General features: G+C 42.8%; 1 protein-coding gene across 1 annotated transcript; it reads right to left on the bottom strand.

The window, feature by feature from the left end:
• Nucleotides 1–1,962: 1,962 nt before the first annotated feature.
• On the bottom strand, nucleotides 1,963–15,398 carry si:dkey-32e6.3. The gene is made up of 6 exons (XM_037773457.1): nucleotides 14,822–15,398; nucleotides 13,188–13,360; nucleotides 11,865–12,083; nucleotides 10,403–10,563; nucleotides 9,900–10,032; nucleotides 1,963–3,961 (listed from the first exon to the last, which is right to left on the bottom strand). The coding sequence occupies exons 1-6, from the start codon at nucleotides 15,096–15,098 to the stop codon at nucleotides 3,785–3,787; spliced, it is 1,140 nt and encodes a 379-aa protein (XP_037629385.1). The 5' UTR covers nucleotides 15,099–15,398; the 3' UTR covers nucleotides 1,963–3,784.
• Nucleotides 15,399–19,553: the final 4,155 nt, after the last annotated feature.

The following is a 19,553-nucleotide window of genomic DNA, read 5'->3' as shown; positions in this document are numbered from 1 at the left end:
CTCAGCTGGTTTAAATCCTACCTAAAAGACAGGGACTTCTTTGTGTCTATAGGTAATTGCAAATCTGAGCTGAACAAAATCACATGCGGAGTTCCCCAAGGCTCCATCTTGGGGCCTCTTTTGTTTAACATCTACATGCTCCCACTGGGTCAGATTTTTGAGAACAACAAAATAAATTACCATAACTATGCAGACGACACACAAATTTACATAACTCTATCACCAGGAGACTACAGTCCAATACAAGCACTGAGTGAGTGCATTGAACAAGTCAATAATTGGATGTGCCAGAATTTTCTTCAGCTGAACAAAGACAAAACTGAGGTTGTAGTTTTTGGAGCCAAAAAAGAAAGATTAAAGGTTAGTGCTCACCTACAATCTGTGATGTTAAAAAGCTCAGACCAAGCCAGAAACCTTGGTGTAGTCATGGACTCAGACCTGAGCTTTAACAGCCATATTAAGACAATTACAAAGACAGCCTTCTATCACCTGAAGAATATAAGAAGAATTAGAGGACTGATGTCTCAGCAGGATTTGGAAAAACTAGTACATGCATTTATCTTCAGCCGACTTGACTACTGTAACGGCGTCTTTACCGGTCTTCCTAAAAAATCGATCAGACAGCTGCAGCTGATTCAGAACGTTGCTGCTAGAGTCCTCACTAAGACCAAGAAAGTGGATCACATCAGTCCAGTTCTGAAGTCTCTACACTGGCTGCCTGTCTCTCAGAGAATTGATTTCAAAATACTGCTGCTGGTTTACAAAGCACTAAATGGTTTAGGGCCAAAATACATTTCTGATCTTCTGCTGTGTTATGAACCATCCAGACCTCTCAGGTCATCTGGATCAGGTCTGCTTAGTGTCCCCAGAGTCAGAACTAAACATGCAGAAGCAGCATTCAGTTTTTATGCACCAAATATCTGGAACAAGCTCCCAGAAACCTGCAGGACCGCTCCAACTCTCACTTCTTTTAAAACAAAGCTTAAAACTTTCCTGTTTGCGGGGGCCTTTCATTCTGACACTGCACTATAACTTTTACTCTTTTGAGTTTTATGCAATTTTAGCTTCTATCCCAGCTTTTATTTTTAGCTTGTTTTTATTTTCTAATCTTTAATGTTTTAATGTTTTTATGTTTTTATAACTGTTTTAATTATTTCTTAATGTTCGCAATGTTCTTGAATGTTTCTGTAAAGCACTTTGAATTGCCCTGTTGTTGAAATGTGCTATACAAATAAAGCTGCCTTGCCTTGCCTAGGGTCTTACTGGTTGTACCCAGGTCTAGGCTGTTGACTAAGGTCTTACTGGTTGTACCCAGGTCTAGGCTGTTGACTAAGGTCTTACTGGTTGTACCCAGGTCTAGGCTGGTGACTAAGGTCTTACTGGTCGTACCCAGGTCTAGGCTGGTGACTAAGGTCTTACTGGTTGTACCCAGGTCTAGGCTGTTGACTAAGGCCTTACTGGTCGTACCCAGGTCTAGGCTGGTGACGAAGGTCTTACTGGTTGTACCCAGGTCTAGGCTGGTGACTAAGGGAGGCAGGGCCTTTGCCATCAATGCCCCTAGACTCTGGAACAGCCTACCTCAGGACCTAAGGTTAGCCAGCTCTATAACCAATTTTAAATCTCTTTTAAAAACCTTTTTTAACTCCATAAGGCAGCAGCTTGGTGCACCTTTTACACACCTCATATTGTCCTCTTTTGGCATACAGTATGTGTTGTAACCTATTATTTTGATACCGCTGGTTACGGGTGTTCGTTTTCTCATTATTTGGTCTTTATGTTTTGTTCTTTTATTGTTGTTTTTATTTTGTCTGTATTTCATTGTATCTGTGCAAGCACTTTGTAACTATGTTTAGAAAGGTGCTATACAAATAAAGATTATTATTATTATTATAATAATGATTACATGACACCAACAATCATCTCATGTTGTGTGCTCACAACATTACGAAAAACACCAAACAGTTTACAAAAAACAGACATTTATTTAACCCCGAATGGAAATATCAGAAAAATAAATAAGCTGACAGTTTTCAAGTTTTGATGTGATGTCATTCAAATGCATCAGAATCCATGACAACCAGCTGGTGTCGGTGAGACGTTAACGCACAGTACTGAAATATTTTAGTTTAGTCAGTTTCAGTGTGCAAAACCTCCCATGCTCAGTCCTCCTGCTACCACCTCTTATATACTGTATATTAGCTCAGTTATAATGAGTTGCATTGCTTATTACCAAGCCTACAGATCATTTAGTCAACGCATCATGTGCAAGCATTCTTCAGAAATACAGTATTACTGTATTTTAGTTGATCAAACTTTAGTCATTTAAATACATCCACAGTTTGATGTCTTGAATAATACGTGACAGTAGAAGTCATACTTGCTCGACATCATTTCAAACACTCCTTCATGAATTGCATATTTGTTTTCTTGTATAATAATTAAAGGAATGACCTCTGCAGGCTGCTGTTTGTTGAGAATTAGTAACTGATTGACAGCATTATTAATATTAACCCTAACCCTTATATCATAATGATCATTTCACTATAAAATGCAACAATGATTTCAGAAATGAACATATTCAATGTTGTGATGCTCTGACAGACCTACTATGTGATGTATGACAATTTGATACGGATATTTTCATTTTACCAACGTCTTCACTTCCGTGATAAAAGCGTATCATCACTCCACTGTTCTAATAAACCTTATTAACCCTATTTTGTCTTTAGATTATTAACACTATTGCATTCAGCTGTCTCTCTAAATTTTGACCTGAGAAAAAATAGGAATTCAAACTTCCCCTGAAAGCTCAACAATAAGTAAATCCTAAAACCCTTAAAAGCAAAGTAAGTACTCACTATAATATACTTAATAATTATTAACTTCCACACAAATTCAACTTATCCAGTGTGTCAAACAATAAAAACACAAACTCCTGTTCAACCCAATGATATGTCTATAGATGTTACTGAGTACGCTGGATTACTCTGACCTGTCGTTATGAGTCTAATAATATCCACTAGTGTGATTCTGATATAGTCACATTAGACTGTATTCATATTTGAAGTCATTTTTTCTAATGTGATGCCTTCATAATGTGTTTATGGAGCACTTTGAGGTATTTCTCTTCAGTTACAAACTCATACAGATTCTTTTTCAGTCATCTGGACATATTCAAGTATCACCTTTCAGTTCTGAGTGGATGTAAACAATGCAGACGATGGCTGACAGCTGAAGAGAAATCAATCTTACAGTAAAGGAGAAGCTACATGAAAGCGTCACACGCGGAGGATGACAGATGAAGACAACTAATGCAATACATGGAGGGTTTTATCTGACCCCAGTTCTGCTGTCTGACTCAGATTTCAGAGAGTTAGGGTAATTATCCTGTGATTAGCCACAGAGCCTTCAATGCAGTCTGGCTCGGCCACTTCAGTGCTTAATCGAGACAAAAACTCTTTTAGTGGCGGTTCACCTTCGGACAGCAGACAGTGCAGTCCATCTGTGAAGGGCCCTTCGTATACGCTGACGTCCTGTTACTGCTCCCCTGCAGCAGATACGGTGTGTGTAGATTAATCTAAATCCTACTTATCATTCATGTTCATTTATTCTTGTAACCGTCCTCCACATCTGTGGTTTGATGAACTGCAGTCCTTCAACAAGTCATCAACCTTTGTGTGTAACAGCCCTACCTACATTACGAACAGTACATACTGTACAGGTGGACTGTGTCCTTGCCTGCTCTACCTACAAACAGGAACATACTGTACAGGTGGACTGTGTCCTAGCCTGCCCCCTGCTGGAGGTTCCTCTCATAGTTTTCCAGGCAGATGTGGACGCGCCGAGTGAAGTAGCTTGGGTGAGAAATGGCCTGGAGGAGGTCGGTCTGGACCAGTGTGATGTCATAGAGCTCAGAGGTGCACGCTGTACGAGTCTCAGCGCCACCTGGATCCAAGAAAACCTGAGAAACACACACACACACACACACACAGAAAGAAAGGGAGAAACCAGAGGAGAGAGGGGTCAGGTAGCTTTCTGGAGTTCTGAAACAGCTACAGTCTCACCAACACGTCTGGTGAAGCTACTTTATCCATAAATACTTGCATTAATATACTGTCTCTGACCAAGTAAAAAAAAAAAAACATTCATAATACACATAATTTTATCATAGTGACCATGGCATCAACAACTCACTGACGAGAAATAAATATTCACTCACAATAGTTGAGAATACTTGAAAAGACTGGATCAAACATGACATTGAATGCATGTTGGCTGATGGTGGTTTGTTATGTTAAATCATGTTTAATCATTTAGTTTCTTTAGTTTTAGGGTCCTGGTGTTGTTGGTGGTTTACTGGGACTCTTGAATGTAACACCGTCATGGTTTACTTTATAGTTATTAATTTAAAGGTCCCATATCGTGCTTATTTTCAGGGTTCATACTTGTATTTTGTGTTTCTACTAGAACATGTTTACATGCTGTAATGTTAAAAAAACACATTATTTTCCTCATGTCTGCCTGATTATACCTGTATTTACCCTCTGTCTGAAACGCTCCGTTTTAGTGCATTTCAACAGAATTGCAACGGAATTGCGTTGCTAGGCAACAGTTTGGGTCCATGTTTACTTCCTGTCAGCTGATGTTATTTACATACACTGCAACAGGTAATTAACTGGGACACATTTAGAATGTTTATGTTTAAAACCGTGTAATAATCTATGTATTGTATATTTGTGACATCACAAATGGACAGAAATCCTAACGGCTTGTTTCAAATGCACAATTACTAAATATGGGCTGTGTGTATTTCTTCATATATTGAGCATTTTGATATTTGAACAGTATTTATAAAGATCTTAAACCTGCTTTATATTATAAAAGACATGAAAATCTTACTTTTTACAATATGGAACCTTTAATTATTAATCAGAGTTCCAAATGGATAGTTTAGTATACTTTATGAGACCACATTAATTGACTCATTTTCCCTTTGTTAAGAATGGTCGTGACCAGTCATCACATCACTCCTCTTCATCCCCTATGGGACATAAGGCTTCAATGAGCTCTCTCCATTGTATTCTGTCCTTGGCGGCATGTTGGGCCTCTCCCCATGACAGGTTCATCTTGTCCAACTCCTGTATGACAGTTCTGCGCCAGGTGGATTTGGGCCTCCCGGGTTTTCTTTTGCCTGGTGGTGTCCATCTTAAGGTGACTCTCGGGATCCGGTCCTGTTCCATTCTCAGCACATGGCCTAGCCATCTCAGACGTCTGTGTGTAATTTCTTTGATGATGCTCCGGCTACCGGTTTTCTTGTACAGTTGGTGGTTGGAGATTTTATTTGGCCAAAAGATCTGGCATATTCGTCTGAGGCATCCATTGTGAAAAACTTCCACTCTCCTCATATCAGTTTTGATCACTCGCCAACTCTCTGAGCCATATAGCAGAACAGACTTGACATTGCTGTTGTACAAAAGCATATTGGTTTTAAGGCTGTATTGCTTGGACCTCCAGATGGAACGGAGTTGGGAGAAGGCACCCTGAGCCTTTCCCAGCCTTGTTTTAATGTCTTTATGCACTGCACTGTCTTTACTGATGAGGCTGCCCAGGTATGTGAACTCTTCCACAAACTCAAGTGGTGCCCCATTTACAAGAATGGGTGCTGTAGGGGTGGAGTTTACACACATCACTTGAGTTTTGGAGATGTTGATGTTGATTCCAACCTGTCTGGCAAAGTTGTTGAGCCTGTCAGTTTTGGCCTGCATGTTCGAGTGGTTGGTTGTAAGGAGAGCGATATCGTCTGCAAAGTCAAGATCTTCCAGCTGCGAGAACAGGGTCCACTGGATGCCTCTGGGTTTGTCTGCTGTGGTGTTTGTTGTGATCCAGTCTATGGTAACAAGGAAGAGGATAGGAGAGATGATGCACCCCTGTCTCACTCCGGACTGTATGGAAAACCTTTCAGAGATGGTATTACCCATGATGACACTGCACTCAAAATGTTCATAAAATGTTTTTATGATTTGGATGATCTTTGGTGGAATTCCATAGGAGTGTAGTATCTTCCAGAGAGTGTTTCGGTGAACACTGTCGAAGGCCTTCCTGAAGTCTACAAAGTTGATATAAAGGGGTGTGTTCCATTCCAAGCACTGCTCAAGAATGTTTCGCAGAGCAAAGATCTGGTCCGTACATCCTCTTCCCTTCCTGAAGCCCGCTTGCTCCTGTCTAAGCCTGGTGTCAATGGCTGTCTCCATCCTGTTCAGAAGGATTCTGCAGAACACCTTGCTTGGAATTGATAGAAGGGTGATTCCTCGCCAGTTGTCGCAGTTTTTGGTATCGCCTTTCTTGGGGATTTTGACAATGAGACCTTTGGACCAGTCTTCAGGGATGGTGTCACTATTCCAGATGTTTTGAAAGAGGTCCGTCAGAACTCGTGTTGATGTGAGAATGTCTGCCTTCAGCATCTCAGCATAGATACCGTCTATGCCACATGCCTTGCCAGCCTTTAGGGTTAGGATGACAGTTTTAACCTCTGCAAAGTCAGGAGGGCTGATGTTAATGTCCAGGATATTGTCCGTTGTTGTGATGTTAGCTAGTTGTTCTGGCTCAGGGAGGTTGAGCACTTCCTGGAAGTGTTGAGCCCATCTGGCTGCTTGCTCGCTCTCTAATGTACAGATGTTGCCATTCTTGTCCCTAACATGAGTAGTTTGGCTTGTAAATTTTCCACAGTCTCTTTGTGATCTTGTACACTGTACCCAGATTTCCATAGGCTGCTGCCTTCTCGGCTTCATTAGCCAGGTTTTCAACAAAGACTCTTGTCTCTCCTGGCGCTCCTCTTTACCTCTCTGTCCTTATTTTTATAGGACGACTTGGCTTTTTCAAGGAGTCTTTGGGACTTGGTGTTGAGTATCTTTGCCTTCAGCTGTTTCCTCTCTTCAATTTTTTGCCAGGTGTTAGCTGATATCCATTCTTTGGCCCCTTTCTGCTTGAAGCCCAGTACTTTTTGTGCTGTTTCTGAATATATGGTATTAATGGCATGCCATTTACTGTTTATGGTGGATTCTTCTTCCATAACAGAGGCAGCATCTAGTGTGCTGAAGCGGTTTCTGAGTTCCAACACAAACTCCTTGTTGTTCTTAGAATACTGGAGTTTTGCAATGTTCACTTTCTTCTGTCGCTGGCCTTGTGGGACAGACTTTTTCAATTTCAGCTTGATGGTGGCAGTGATACGGTAGTGGTCGCTATAGGCATCTGCACCCCGGTATGCTCTAACATCTTGTAGTGACCTACGCCACTTACCATTAATGATAATGTGGTCTATTTGGTTGATAGTCCTACCATCAGGTGACTTCCATGTGAACTTGTGGATGTTCTTGTGTGGAAAGATGGTTCCGCCAATGACCAGGTTGTTACTCATGCAGAAACCAACAAGGCGTTCGCCATTGTTGTTTCTTTCGCCACACCTGTGGGTGCCCATTGCCCTCTCGTTGTTGGAATTGTCGGTCCCCACTTTGGCATTCATGTCGCCAATTATCAGAAGCATGTCGTGTTGGGGTACCTTAGAGACCGCCATTTGTAGCTGTTCATACCAGTCCTCTTTGTCCTCCTCTTCAGCCTCATTGGTTGGTGCATAGCACTGCAAGATGGTGAGTTTGCAGAACTTTGAGTTGAGGCGCGCTCTGATCAGCCTCTCACTGACTGGTTCCCATTCCAGCAAGGTTTTGGCTTTCTCCTTTGAGAGTATGACAGCTACTCCATGTGTATGGATATTCTCATGCCCTGAATGTAGGATGACAGATCCATCATACAGCACTTGACGTCCGGAGCCACTCCAGTGACTTTCACTTATTCCCAGGAAGTCCAGGTGATCTACTATGGACCTGGTGACAATAGTTTTGCTCATTTTAGTTTCTGTAACAAGATGTTTTTTTACGGGGTAGAGTTGTTAGCCCCACGCCCAACCCTCAAGTTTGAGGGTTATTGGTGGAGTTGATTTGTTAGTCCTCTCCCTTTAACCTAGTGTCTTCCAGGTATCAGATTACAGTCTCATACCACATGAGACCAGACAGGTTTTAAGGTAGTGTACAAGCTGCCCCGGCACATCAAGCCAAATCAACTCCTGCTACCATGTAGGTGGCAATTGTCTTGCAAGTTACCACTACTGGCAGCACGAGGCAGTGACCAGTGAGTTGAGTTAATATCAAGTAAGTCAAATTACGCAATAATTAGTTTGATAATTACTAATTACTTTTGATAGCCATTTTAAAGTGGCAGTAGGCGGAATGTTTTTGGCATCATTGGGCAAAAATCCCATAATAACCTTTCAGCATATTGTAATTCAAGTGTTCTGAGAGATAACTAGACCTCTGCTCCTCCTCATGGCTCTGTTTTCAGCCTTTAGAACATCTAGTCTGTGACGGGAGACTTTGACCAATCACAGGTCATTTCAGAGAGAGAGCGAGAGAGAGCGTTCCGATTGGCTGTGCTCCAGCTGGTGGGCGGTGCTTGGTATTTCCTCAACTGATCTCAACATGGCTGCCTGGTCACAAACTTTCCCTTTTCCCAGCTAAACCGTGCACTACAAGATGCTTCTTAAAACATCTGAGGAGAGAAATAGGCATTACAGTAACAGAATATTGATTCATATTTGATCAGCCCTGCCTAGTTTGACCGTTTTATCAGAGTTGGTGAGTGATTCACAGCCGGCTCTTATAGACAGCAGATGGACAATGGACCTCAGATCAGCTCTGATTGGTTGTTTTCCTCCAGTCTGTGAAATCCTGCAGATGCCGTTAGGAGCACCGGAGGACACCGGAGGACACCAGAGGACACCGGAGGACACCGAGGGACATGATTTTTTTTTCAGATTACCTGTCTCATGCACTACTGTCAGGATACAGTGACATATATATAAAAACTTTTTTTAAATCATATTTACTCCATTTCTACCCACCGCTGCTTTAACAGCCGTTTGACCTACCGCACCAACCGAATTTGGTGCCCCGTTATTATTAATATATATATATATATATATATATATATATATATATATATAATTTATTAATATTAATTTAATTGATATTAATAAGTATCTTTGATATTTGGTAACAACCACACCTGCTCTGTGTTTGCACTGTAAGGAGATGAGAGAAACCATCATGGTCAGTTGTTTTCAGTATGTGATGAAGAGCCAAGCTGTGTTCAAGTACAAAATAACTTCAACAGATAAACATATACAAATATTTATAAATAAAATAAAGTTGCATCGTCAGAAAGTAGAACTGTTAACATTTTCCCAAGAAACAGAAGCGTAACGTATAATTATAATGACTAAAGTGAAGAGCGAGAGGGTGGGAGATCACAAACCCTTGCATATACTGTATAAAGTTCATTTATTACAGACCAAGTTGCACATTATAAACAGAGCTAGTGTCATGCTAAAAGAGTAAACTGATCTGTTTCTAAGGACTGATCATGACCTTATCATTGGCTGTTTGAGGTTTCATCTGTGCTGCTACAATCTGCTGCACAAAGTCTTCCTGAGTGGGTCGGAGCCAGTCTGCCATCAGGAACACCAGATCCACTCCAGCTAGTCTAACCAAATGACCACATATCTGTAGAAAGGTTTCTTAGAGCTGCAGGTCAGTACCACTGACTCAATGCTTATATAACAAAGTGCTGAGATTTTGCTCTCAGAACATGAAAGGAAATGCCACCGCAGCATGTTTACAGAGTTATCTGTTCGACAGCCATATCTGAGATCCTGGCTCCGACTAAAACACAGAATCATCTCCAGAGTGGAACGAAAATTAGGACACTGAAAATAACAGCGTGACTGTATAGTCACAATCCTGACGGCTGCCAATAGTGGTTGGTGTATTCATGTTGATGTCCCGACGTACCTTGGGATGAACGATGGTATCCTCGTCGTTCTGACGGATGTTGTGGTCTATGAAGATGTGCTGAACATGTTGGTCAAAGGGGTCGACCCACAACGGCTTCCCCCCACGGATGGAGAAGGAATTACTGGCCCACCTGAACGACAAAACAGGCACAGATAGGTAGAGGACAGATAGATAGAGGACAGATAGATAGAGGACAGATAGAGAGAGGACAGAGGGGTGGAAGGAAATATCCATCCACAGTGGCTCATTGTGTTGTGTGTTGATGTTACGGGACTGTGATGAATGTGATTGCTGATCCCGCTCTTCCAATGGCATAAAAAAGGGAACTTTTTGAACTCAGATTTTATACACATGGTGGTTTGTTCTTTATACTACGACAGTCCTAAAATCTGATTTGAAAAAATATCAATATATTGCCTTGCTTCACGGCATATCGCCATACTCTTGCCAATAAACAAAAGGCACATTAGTTGTGTCTTGAAGAGAGAGAGAGAGCATACCAGTCAAAGTGGTCATTAAAACCGCCCAGGCCCTCGACTGAGCTCAGGTACTGGTACAGGCCTCTTTCTCCATCACGGCTTGACATGCGGTCCTCGCCTCGGCTCAGGACGATTCCCCTCTTGCTGCAGCGAATCTTCCCCGGAGTCATATTCAGATTTAACTGAGGATGAGAGGGAGGAGAAGAGTCAGAGTCAGAGAGAGAAACAAAGAGAGAAGGAGAAGAGTCAGAGAGAGAAACAGAGAGAGAAGGAGAAGAGTCAGAGTCAGAGTAAGAGTCAGAGAGAGAAACAAAGAGAGAATGAGAAGAAGAGTCAGAGAGAGAAACAAAGAGAGAATGAGAAGAAGAGTCAGAGAGAGAAACAAAGAGAGAAGGAGAAGAGTCAGAGAGAAACAGAGGGAGAAGAAGAGTCAGAGAGAGAAACAGAGGGAGAAGGAGAAGAGTCAGAGTCAGAGTAAGAGTCAGAGAGAGAAACAAAGAGAGAAGGAGAAGAAGAGTCAGAGAGAGAAACAAAGAGAGAAGGAGAAGAGTCAGAGAGAGAAACAGAGGGAGAAGAAGAGTCAGAGAGAGAAACAGAGAGAGAAGGAGAAGAGTCAGAGAGAGAAACAGAGAGAGAAGAAGAGTCAGAGTCAGAGAGAGAAAGAAAGAGAAAGACCACATGCCTGTAAACTAATGATATTCCTGTGTTTCAGATGGTGAACATAACCTGCTCAACATCAGCACGTTAACATTGTCGTCGTCAGTATGTTAGCATGTTGACGTTAGCATTTAGTTCAAAGCAGCACTGTGCCTCAGCACTGCCTCACAGAGACACTAGCTTTGCTGCAGACTGTCCTTGAAGACAATCACAGGATGTTCGGGGAGGTTGTCCAGTTGGTTCAAACTCTATAACGATTGTGTTTGTGTCCCGAGTAGGGCTGTCACATTATCACATTATCATTAGTTTACACTTTCTTTCTTCTCATCACGTGCACAACGATTACAACGAAGCAGTCGTTGGTAAATTGGAAATCTTGGATCTCAATGCTCATTAAATATGTATATTTAGAAAAGGAAATCACATATAGTGCAAGTTCAAATATAGGGCTAAGGACGTTTTCCTGACAGTATCATTTGTTAAACTAATTCAACCTTTGTTAAATAAAACTCCTTTCTTTTAATGAATCCCTCGTGTCTGCTTCTCTTATTCACTGTGGTCTTAGAGCCGGACCGTAACGGGGTGAAGTATTCCTTTAAGTCTGTGTTAGGAAGTGTTGCTGTATTGGGTTGCTGTATTGGATATTGAGTTATACTGTATAAGTAAACCAGACATTTCCATACCCTGGTGAATTAACCCCAAACTATCAGCTGGGGTAAAATGTGTTGGTGTAATCAATTTAACTTACCAGAATAAACATAGTACACCACTGAATGTCTCACTTTAACTCATGGCTTCATGATAAATAAGTGTGATTCTACTTCACCTTGAGATCAGGCAGATCAGGGAACAGTGGATGAGCCCCTTCGTTCAGCGCTCTGGATAAAGCTCTCAGCACACGAGGTAGGTCGGTTCCAAACGTACGAAAAATGATTGCAAAGTCCCTTCGTTCCTCCACCAGGTCTTTGAGCAGCTGGAAGAAGGAGGGGAGGAGCCAGTGGTACAGCTGTCCACCCTCTCCTTTCACAGACAGCTCTCTGTCTCCCTGCAGGGGACACAGTCAGAGAGCAGTCACTATCTGGGATTAAGGATGATATATACTATATACGGGAGGTTGCAACAACAAAAAGCTCAGAATTCATCTTTATACAGCAACTTTATCATCTATCAGCGATTCACAAGCATGATGAGAGAAGAGCCCAGGCTGAAGTCTCACAAGTATACTATAAATATCAGTTGCATAATGTACGACTTGTTGCTTAACGTGTATACATCTGGTGTATCTGCATCACCGTATGTTTGTCTTATCTCACACATCAGCTGAGAGAAAAGGAGGGAGGCTGAGGCAAGAAAAGCCAACACTAGGATCAGCATTGATTCATGGAGAGACCTTCGTCTGGTCAGCTAACATTACTGCCAAGCAGCTGAATTATAGAGTGATATTGTGCTTTTAGCTGACGTGTGTCGCCTCACTGTGTTGAGCGATGCTCGTTCATGTCTATGTAGAGCGAGCACAAGCACGAGCAACAGGACGCTGACTTTCGTTGACTTAACGGCCACAGGTGTCGCTGTTAACAAGCATTTCTGATTCTTACAAACAGTCCCTTTAAGGCAGTAAACTTTATTTAAAGACTAATGTTTCAACGCCAACTGCGTCTTCATCAGAGTCAAGTCTTGTCTTGACTCTGATGAAGACGTCTTTAAATAAAGTTTACTGCCTTAAATCCATGTGCTCCAGTGTGCTTTGGACCTGCTCTCTGAAGGCTCTCCTGTTACAAGATTGCCCTACTCTGTGAGCACCGGACAGGACAGGCCTAGTGAGGCGGTCTAAGCGTGTTTAACCTCCCTTCTTCAATCAGAAATAATCAGTCAATCACTACAAACTCTGTCAAATCAGAGTATAGTATCATATTTAGTTTGAATGTAAGAGAGGAAGCACAATGAGTAATAGCGAAAATATCCAAAGTACCATTTAAACCGTCTATGTTTAAATCAATGTTGATATTACAGTCAGATAAGGCAAAGGGGAAGTGTTATACACCAGTTCAAGTCATTTATGGTGCACTTCATTCTTGCCAGGTGCCATTGTTGTTTGTCATTACTGCATTGTATAACACGTAATCAAGGTTCTCCTTTATATGATGCTTGCCTTGGTGCCCTCGGGCCAGCGGAGCAGATCCAGATGCTCATCCAGAATCCCGCGGAAACGCCGCCCTGCAGCGGAGGTGAAACCTGGCGTCCGTCCAAACTGAGAGTAGTAACTAACAGCACCGTCGCACGGTGGGAGCAGGGAGGCCGAGTCACTCAGCCATTCCCACTTCCCTGCATAGAGATGAGGAGAACAGGGTTTTAAATGTGCACATTAAACACATCCCATAATGAGTGGAGGAGGCTAGTGCAGTATCCTGGTGAGACCTGCTGGCTCCCAGGGGTGCTCTGAAGCTCTCAGTGGAATTTAAAATCTCTTGCTACAGAATAAAAATGCATAAGCAGCAAAGGACATATATAGTCAATAACATTCATGATTCAATTTCTCCATCGTCTCTGCCATCTGAGAGGCCGACTTCAGCGTCTTTAGGAGGCTGTTTCTCAGTGAAGAGTGAAGATACTGGTATCTGGTAATGAAACTAGAAAACCTGATGAATCCATTGGTACCAACTATGTCATGTTAGCTTGGCATGAAGGAGGTTAAATAACGTTACAAAGTTAGGCTACATTTTTGGCTCTGAAAGACTGTCATGGCCATTTTCAAAGGGGTCCCTTGACCTCTGACCTCCAGATCAGTGAATGTAAATGGCTTCTATGGGTACCCACGAGTCTCCCCTTTACAGACATGCCCACTTTATGATCATCACATGCAGTATAAATGTGTTATTGTCTCCTATTTTAAAATGGTGTATTTGAATATTTCTCAACTAAACAGTGTTTAATTAAATAAATTAGGTATCACTGTAAAGCTGAGACTGTTGTGGATCCAATGAGCCCAACTGTATTCATGTGTGATGATGTTAGTCCCCATAGGAGACATTTCATTGTAGTGAGACCATTTTATGAAACTTGACCTCACTGTATAAAATGACCTGTGGTGACCTCTAGGATAATCACAGCCTCATGAAACTTTACAGCCACAAACTAAAGACCTAGAGCATTCAGAGGATGGATGGATCAAACTAGAGACCTAGAGCATTCAGAGGATGGATGGATCAAACTAGAGACCTAGAGCATTCAGAGGATGGATGGATCAAACTAGAGACCTAGAGCATTCAGAGGATGGATGGATCAAACTAGAGACCTAGAGCATTCAGAGAATGGATGGATCAGACTAGAGACCTAGAGCATTCAGAGGATGGATGGATCAAACTAGAGACCTAGAGCATTCAGAGGATGGATGGATGGCTTTCCTACGTATTATGACATTAAGGTAGTTTCAGACTTTTTCAAATATGCTCCAACAAACAGATCAACTGTCCTATGAATGGCTCTAGACCAGACCTTACTTAAAAAAACGTTAATTTAATGTTCACTTCCACGCTACATAACGAGCATATCATAGAATAGGACTTTAGACCAAGCTGTAGTTGTGTTATCGATGACCTGCTGTTCGGCATATCTGTCTCCGGTCCAACGACACATCTCATGTCCCTAAGCTCAGTTCTTGTTGCTGTGGATCTGTTGACAGCTGCTCGTCTCGGCTCCGTGTCCAGCCTAAAGGAGGAGGACTTGTTCTACACATTCTTTAACGGACTTCGTGTCAATTGGACACAACAGGGACAATCACTTTACCTTGTCCGCTCATCTGTCCCCAGGTGGCCGTGGACAGGAAGCCCTCCAGGGCCGCCACCGGGCCCTGAGCCGTCACAGTGTCCGACACCAGGATGGTGTTGTTGAGGTCCACATGCAGGACCAGCTTCTTCCTCTGGTCCTGATGAGAGGATAACAGCCCCCGGGGGACTGTCTCCGCGGGGTCCCCTGTCCCACACACAGGCTCAGGGACATCTCTGCTGTTTGTCCCGTCATGTCCTTCAGCTTCGCGGCAGCAGTTCTCACTGAACTCCTCCATGACGACAGACAGGATCAGTCTAACAACTCAAACATGCTGCTAGACCCACCAGACCGGCTCAGCTGCTAGTCACCGAGGCCTTCGCCTTCTTCTTCTGCTTCTTCCTCTTCTTCTTCTGCGGATCAATAGTTGACTGGCATATGGAGGACAGAGGACAGAGCGCCCCCTCCCGGTGCTGATGATGTGATTCTATCATCCCCAGTTCTTCAGGTTGAAGGTCCCAGAGCTCCACTGACTAGTGAGAGTTAGTATCTCCGTGGACCAACCTTCTCCACACATATTATGAGACAGAAACATATTCAGTTTAAACACAAAACACTGTTTTGTTTATCTGAATGAAATGAAGCTGTAATAAATTTGATATTATGTTCTCAACTTAAAGGTTCCATATCGTGCTCATTTTCAGGTTCATACTTGTATTTTGTGTTTCTATTAGAACATGCTGTAATGTTCAAAAAACACATTATGTTCCCCGTAATGTCTGCCTGAGTATACCTGTATTTATCCTCCGTCTGAAACGCTCCGTTTTAGTGCATTTCAACGGAATTGCAACGGAATTGCGTTGCTAGGCAACAGCTTGGGTCCATGTTTACTTCCTGTCAGCTGATGTTATTTACATACACTGCAACAGGAAATAAATTGGGACACATTTAGAATGTTTACGTTTAAAACCGAGTAATGGTCTAAATATTGTATATTTGTGACATCACAGATGGACAGAAATCCTAACGGCTTGTTTCAAACGCGCAATTTCTGAATACGGGCTGTGTGTATTTCTTTGTATATTGAGCGTTTTGATATTTGAACAGAATTTATATAGCACTTAAACCTGCTTTATAAAGACCTGAAAATCTCACTTTTTACAATATGGGACCTTTAATATAACTGTCAATATATTTTGGCATGGTGGTTAGCACTACTGCCTCACAGCATGAAGGTCAACAGGTCCAAACCTGCTTGGGTCCTTCTGTGTGGAGTTAGCATGCTCTCCCCGTGTTAGCGTGGGTTTTCTCCGGGTTCTCAGGTTTCCTCCCACAGTCCAAAGACATGCAGGTTCATTGTAGACTCTAAATTGTCTCTAGGTGTGAATGTGAGGGTGAATGGTTGTCTGTCTCTTTTTGAATTATTGATTTATTATTGTTTCAAACAACAAAAAATGTGTCAATTGCAAACGGTCCATGACAGTCCTGAGGTAGGGCTGGTTGATAAATTCCCCCCCCCCTCGTTCTCAGAGAAGCAGACAGACAGACAGACAGACAGACAGACAGAGACACAGAGACACAGAGACAGACAGCTCTATAATAAACAGCAGAGGATCAAAATCACTAGTTGACCAGCACGGAGAGATGCGCTTGTGATGTGAACAGCCAGGCTTCAGCTCGCGCGCCGCTTCTGTTCCTTACGTGAACCCACGCGGCACAAATACACTGGCGCTGTGCCGTTATGGATCACAGTTAAGAATCTCCCACAGAACCTGTAGGGAGACGGCAGAGGAGAGTACCGGCAGCTTGTGAGAACCTCCGGTACACATGAAAAAGTCACAGTATGCCAAGGAGTGAAATGTAGAAGTTCCGGTACCGCAGCTGCGTACCACTACGTACTGCTGCGTACCGTACCGCTGCGTACCATACCGCTGCGTACCCCTGCGTACCGCTACGTACTGCTGCGTACCGCTGCGTACCGTACCGCTGCGTACCGCTACGTACCGCTGCGTACCGGCCCACTTCCAGCACTGGTTTACGTATTTATTTTAAGGCCAAACAGGATTTTTTTCCTAAATGTGGTTTTGTCGCCTGCTGGTACTGCACCTTTATACACACGTGATGTCCACACTTCAGCGAGGCCAAACGTGCCACTGACACGCTGTCCTCTGGTGGACAGGCAGGTCTATTACATGCTTTGGTGTGATATTGAGTTGCATACAGATATTAGAACATCAGCATGGAGTCAGTGATCTCTGAGCTTAAATGGTAAAAACCAATAATCCCTAGATTTAGTGTCCTGCGACCGTCTCCAAGACAACAACGATAAGGAGGCAGGAAAACAAAGTGAACAATCACATGATGTCCTGTGACTGATTGGCCCCCTGCTCAGTCTGTCTAAAGCAATATATAGAGAGAGAGCACAATGTGACAGCAGACTGCTGGAATAACATTTCTACTACTGAGCTCTCAACCAGACAGCCCCCCCCCCCCATCATCTGTCCATTCCTCTCTCCACTCAACATCAATGTGTTCCACTCCAGCAAGCTAACAAGCGAGCTACAGAACCCTGAGTGCTCTCTTGGGAAGGTCTAAAGGCCACGCTCGTCAGGAGAACATCTTCACCCACCCTGAAGATCATCAACACACACACACACACACACACACACACGCACACACACACACACACACACACACACGTTTAGCCGACTGGAGCAGCACATCTATTGTTCTTATTACTGCCGTTAAGATAACACAATAGCAAAACATAACAGCAGTAATAGTAATATTTAGTTGACAGTCACTATGAATTCAAGAGCAACAGATTCCTGATGCACGCTGATGTACATCAAGAGATATTTTAATTCAGAAACTTGAAGCCTTGAAGCCTATTGTAGCTGATATGTCATGGCTGTGAAAGAGAAGAAGAAGAAGAAGTTCATGGTAATATGTCATGGTTGTAAAAGAGAAGAAGAAGTCCATGGTAACAGGGCTCTCAGGGATATGGTGGTGGGGGTTTGTGATCGGTACGTCTGAACGCCTCTCTTGGGTGTGATGTCCACTTGTGGTTTAAGAGCCCTGACCTCATTATAGCTACTACTATGTTGAGGAGAAACTAAACATTTAAATAGACTAACACTTTTTTTAGCTGCTAATTACGATGTCCCGTTTAGCATTAGTATGGATGGGAGGCTCGGCTTTAAGTATCTCTATCGACGTCCTCTACGTGGCCGTATAAACAGTGTTCATTAGAGGCAGGGCGTCCATCACTGCAGGCTTAGTCAAAGAAAAACAGGCCAACCATTCACAATCACACCGTACGGGACATTTACCGTCATCAACTAACGTAACCCTATCTATAAAAACTGTAGGCTGTATTAAAGATCATTTGAGGATTAGAAGATCCCTCCTATAATCACACAGGTTCTGTACTGCATTAGGAAGGTGGAACACCACCTGAATAACTAACTCCTGACCTGTTATTTCCTCAGACTCTCGTGATTTGAGTCAAACTGGAACGAGAGCTGATCTCTATAAACAGATGTGTGCGTATGAAAGCAGAATCTGGAGGCAAAGGGACCAGATGTTGGTATCAGAAGCGTTCTGGTTTCCGTTTGTAGTCCGAGCAGTATCGACCAATCACGTCTGAGCAGGCTTTGGTTGCATGCAGGTAAACGGTCTGTGTGGAGAGTAAAATACAACCTAAGAACCCATCATAGAATGACTATACACCGATCAGCCATAACATTATGACCGCCTGCCTAATATTGAGTAGGTCAGGCTGGTGAAAGTGGTTCCTGGGTCAAAGATGTTGTCCTTGCTGTGTGAGATCCTGTTGCGCAGTTTGGAGGAAGCAGGTCGCTCCAATACTTTGTTCCTAGCAGCTTGATAGCTTGATGCTAAATTCCTAGCTCTTGTTGCTTGAAGTTAGCTGGTCAAAAGGCAGGCTCTCGCATCTTCTGCCTTTGAAGAAAGTTCCTTGTGTTTCTATGTCTGTTTGCTACAGTCCATAGATCAGAGCAGAGCTGCTTCTGCAGCGTCTGGGTGAAAAGGCCCAGAGCTGACCTCCTGCAGGTCAGCAGGGGTGGAGAAGGAGAAGAGGAAGAGAGAAGAGAAAAAGAGGCAGAACTAAGGGGATCCCTTTGCTTTTGTCCTGATAGAATTTCACTAGTACGTATGAATGAGTCATCATGCTACAGTAACCAATGGTTACTGAGCTGATGTGGTTTCTTACCACCATCTTGATGGTGGGTCCCAACACCAGATAATCAATGTTATCCACTTCACCTCAGTGGTCTTAATGTTATGGCTATCGGTGTATAAACCTCAGATATAACACCTACCTAGAATAGTTATACATGTCTACTAAAACTGTAAAGAAAAAGAGAATAAAACCATTAATGTAAGCAGTTCTCAAAATTGTTTTTATTTATATTAACCATTTATATGTATCCACAGCAGCATTCAACTATCCCCACTTTATATATACGCAGTCTATTACAAAGGAGAGGAGGGAGACTGGACAACTCACACCAAACTGAGATAATGAAATGAAAAGGTTTCAGGTGGGGGGGGGGGGTATTTAACAGGGGCGGGGCTTACAGCCTGTAGTAACATGCAGTCATGCACATTTCAGTTTATACTGAAGCTTTTGACAATTGCATCCACAGGATCGAATATCTAAACGAGTACAAAAAAGAAGAAGAATACGCTACAGCAACAGAAGCCAAATGAAGTTTATAAAGCGACAAAA

Source organism: Sebastes umbrosus, chromosome 6 (assembly GCF_015220745.1).
Source record: "Sebastes umbrosus isolate fSebUmb1 chromosome 6, fSebUmb1.pri, whole genome shotgun sequence".
Lineage (NCBI taxonomy): Eukaryota > Metazoa > Chordata > Actinopteri > Perciformes > Sebastidae > Sebastes > Sebastes umbrosus.
The sequence above is the reverse complement of the archived record's forward strand: the minus strand, read 5'-3'. Positions and strand labels throughout refer to the sequence as shown.

Coding starts and splice junctions, on each gene's coding strand:
- si:dkey-32e6.3 (XM_037773457.1), bottom strand. CDS start 15,098: ATGGAGGAGTTCAGTGAGAACTGCTGCCGCGAAGCTGAAGGACATGAC. Junction 13,361..14,821: donor GGGACAGATGAGCGGACAAG/GTAAAGTGATTG, acceptor ATCTCTATGCAG/GGAAGTGGGAATGGCTGAGT. Junction 12,084..13,187: donor GCTGGCCCGAGGGCACCAAG/GCAAGCATCATA, acceptor TGTCCCCTGCAG/GGAGACAGAGAGCTGTCTGT.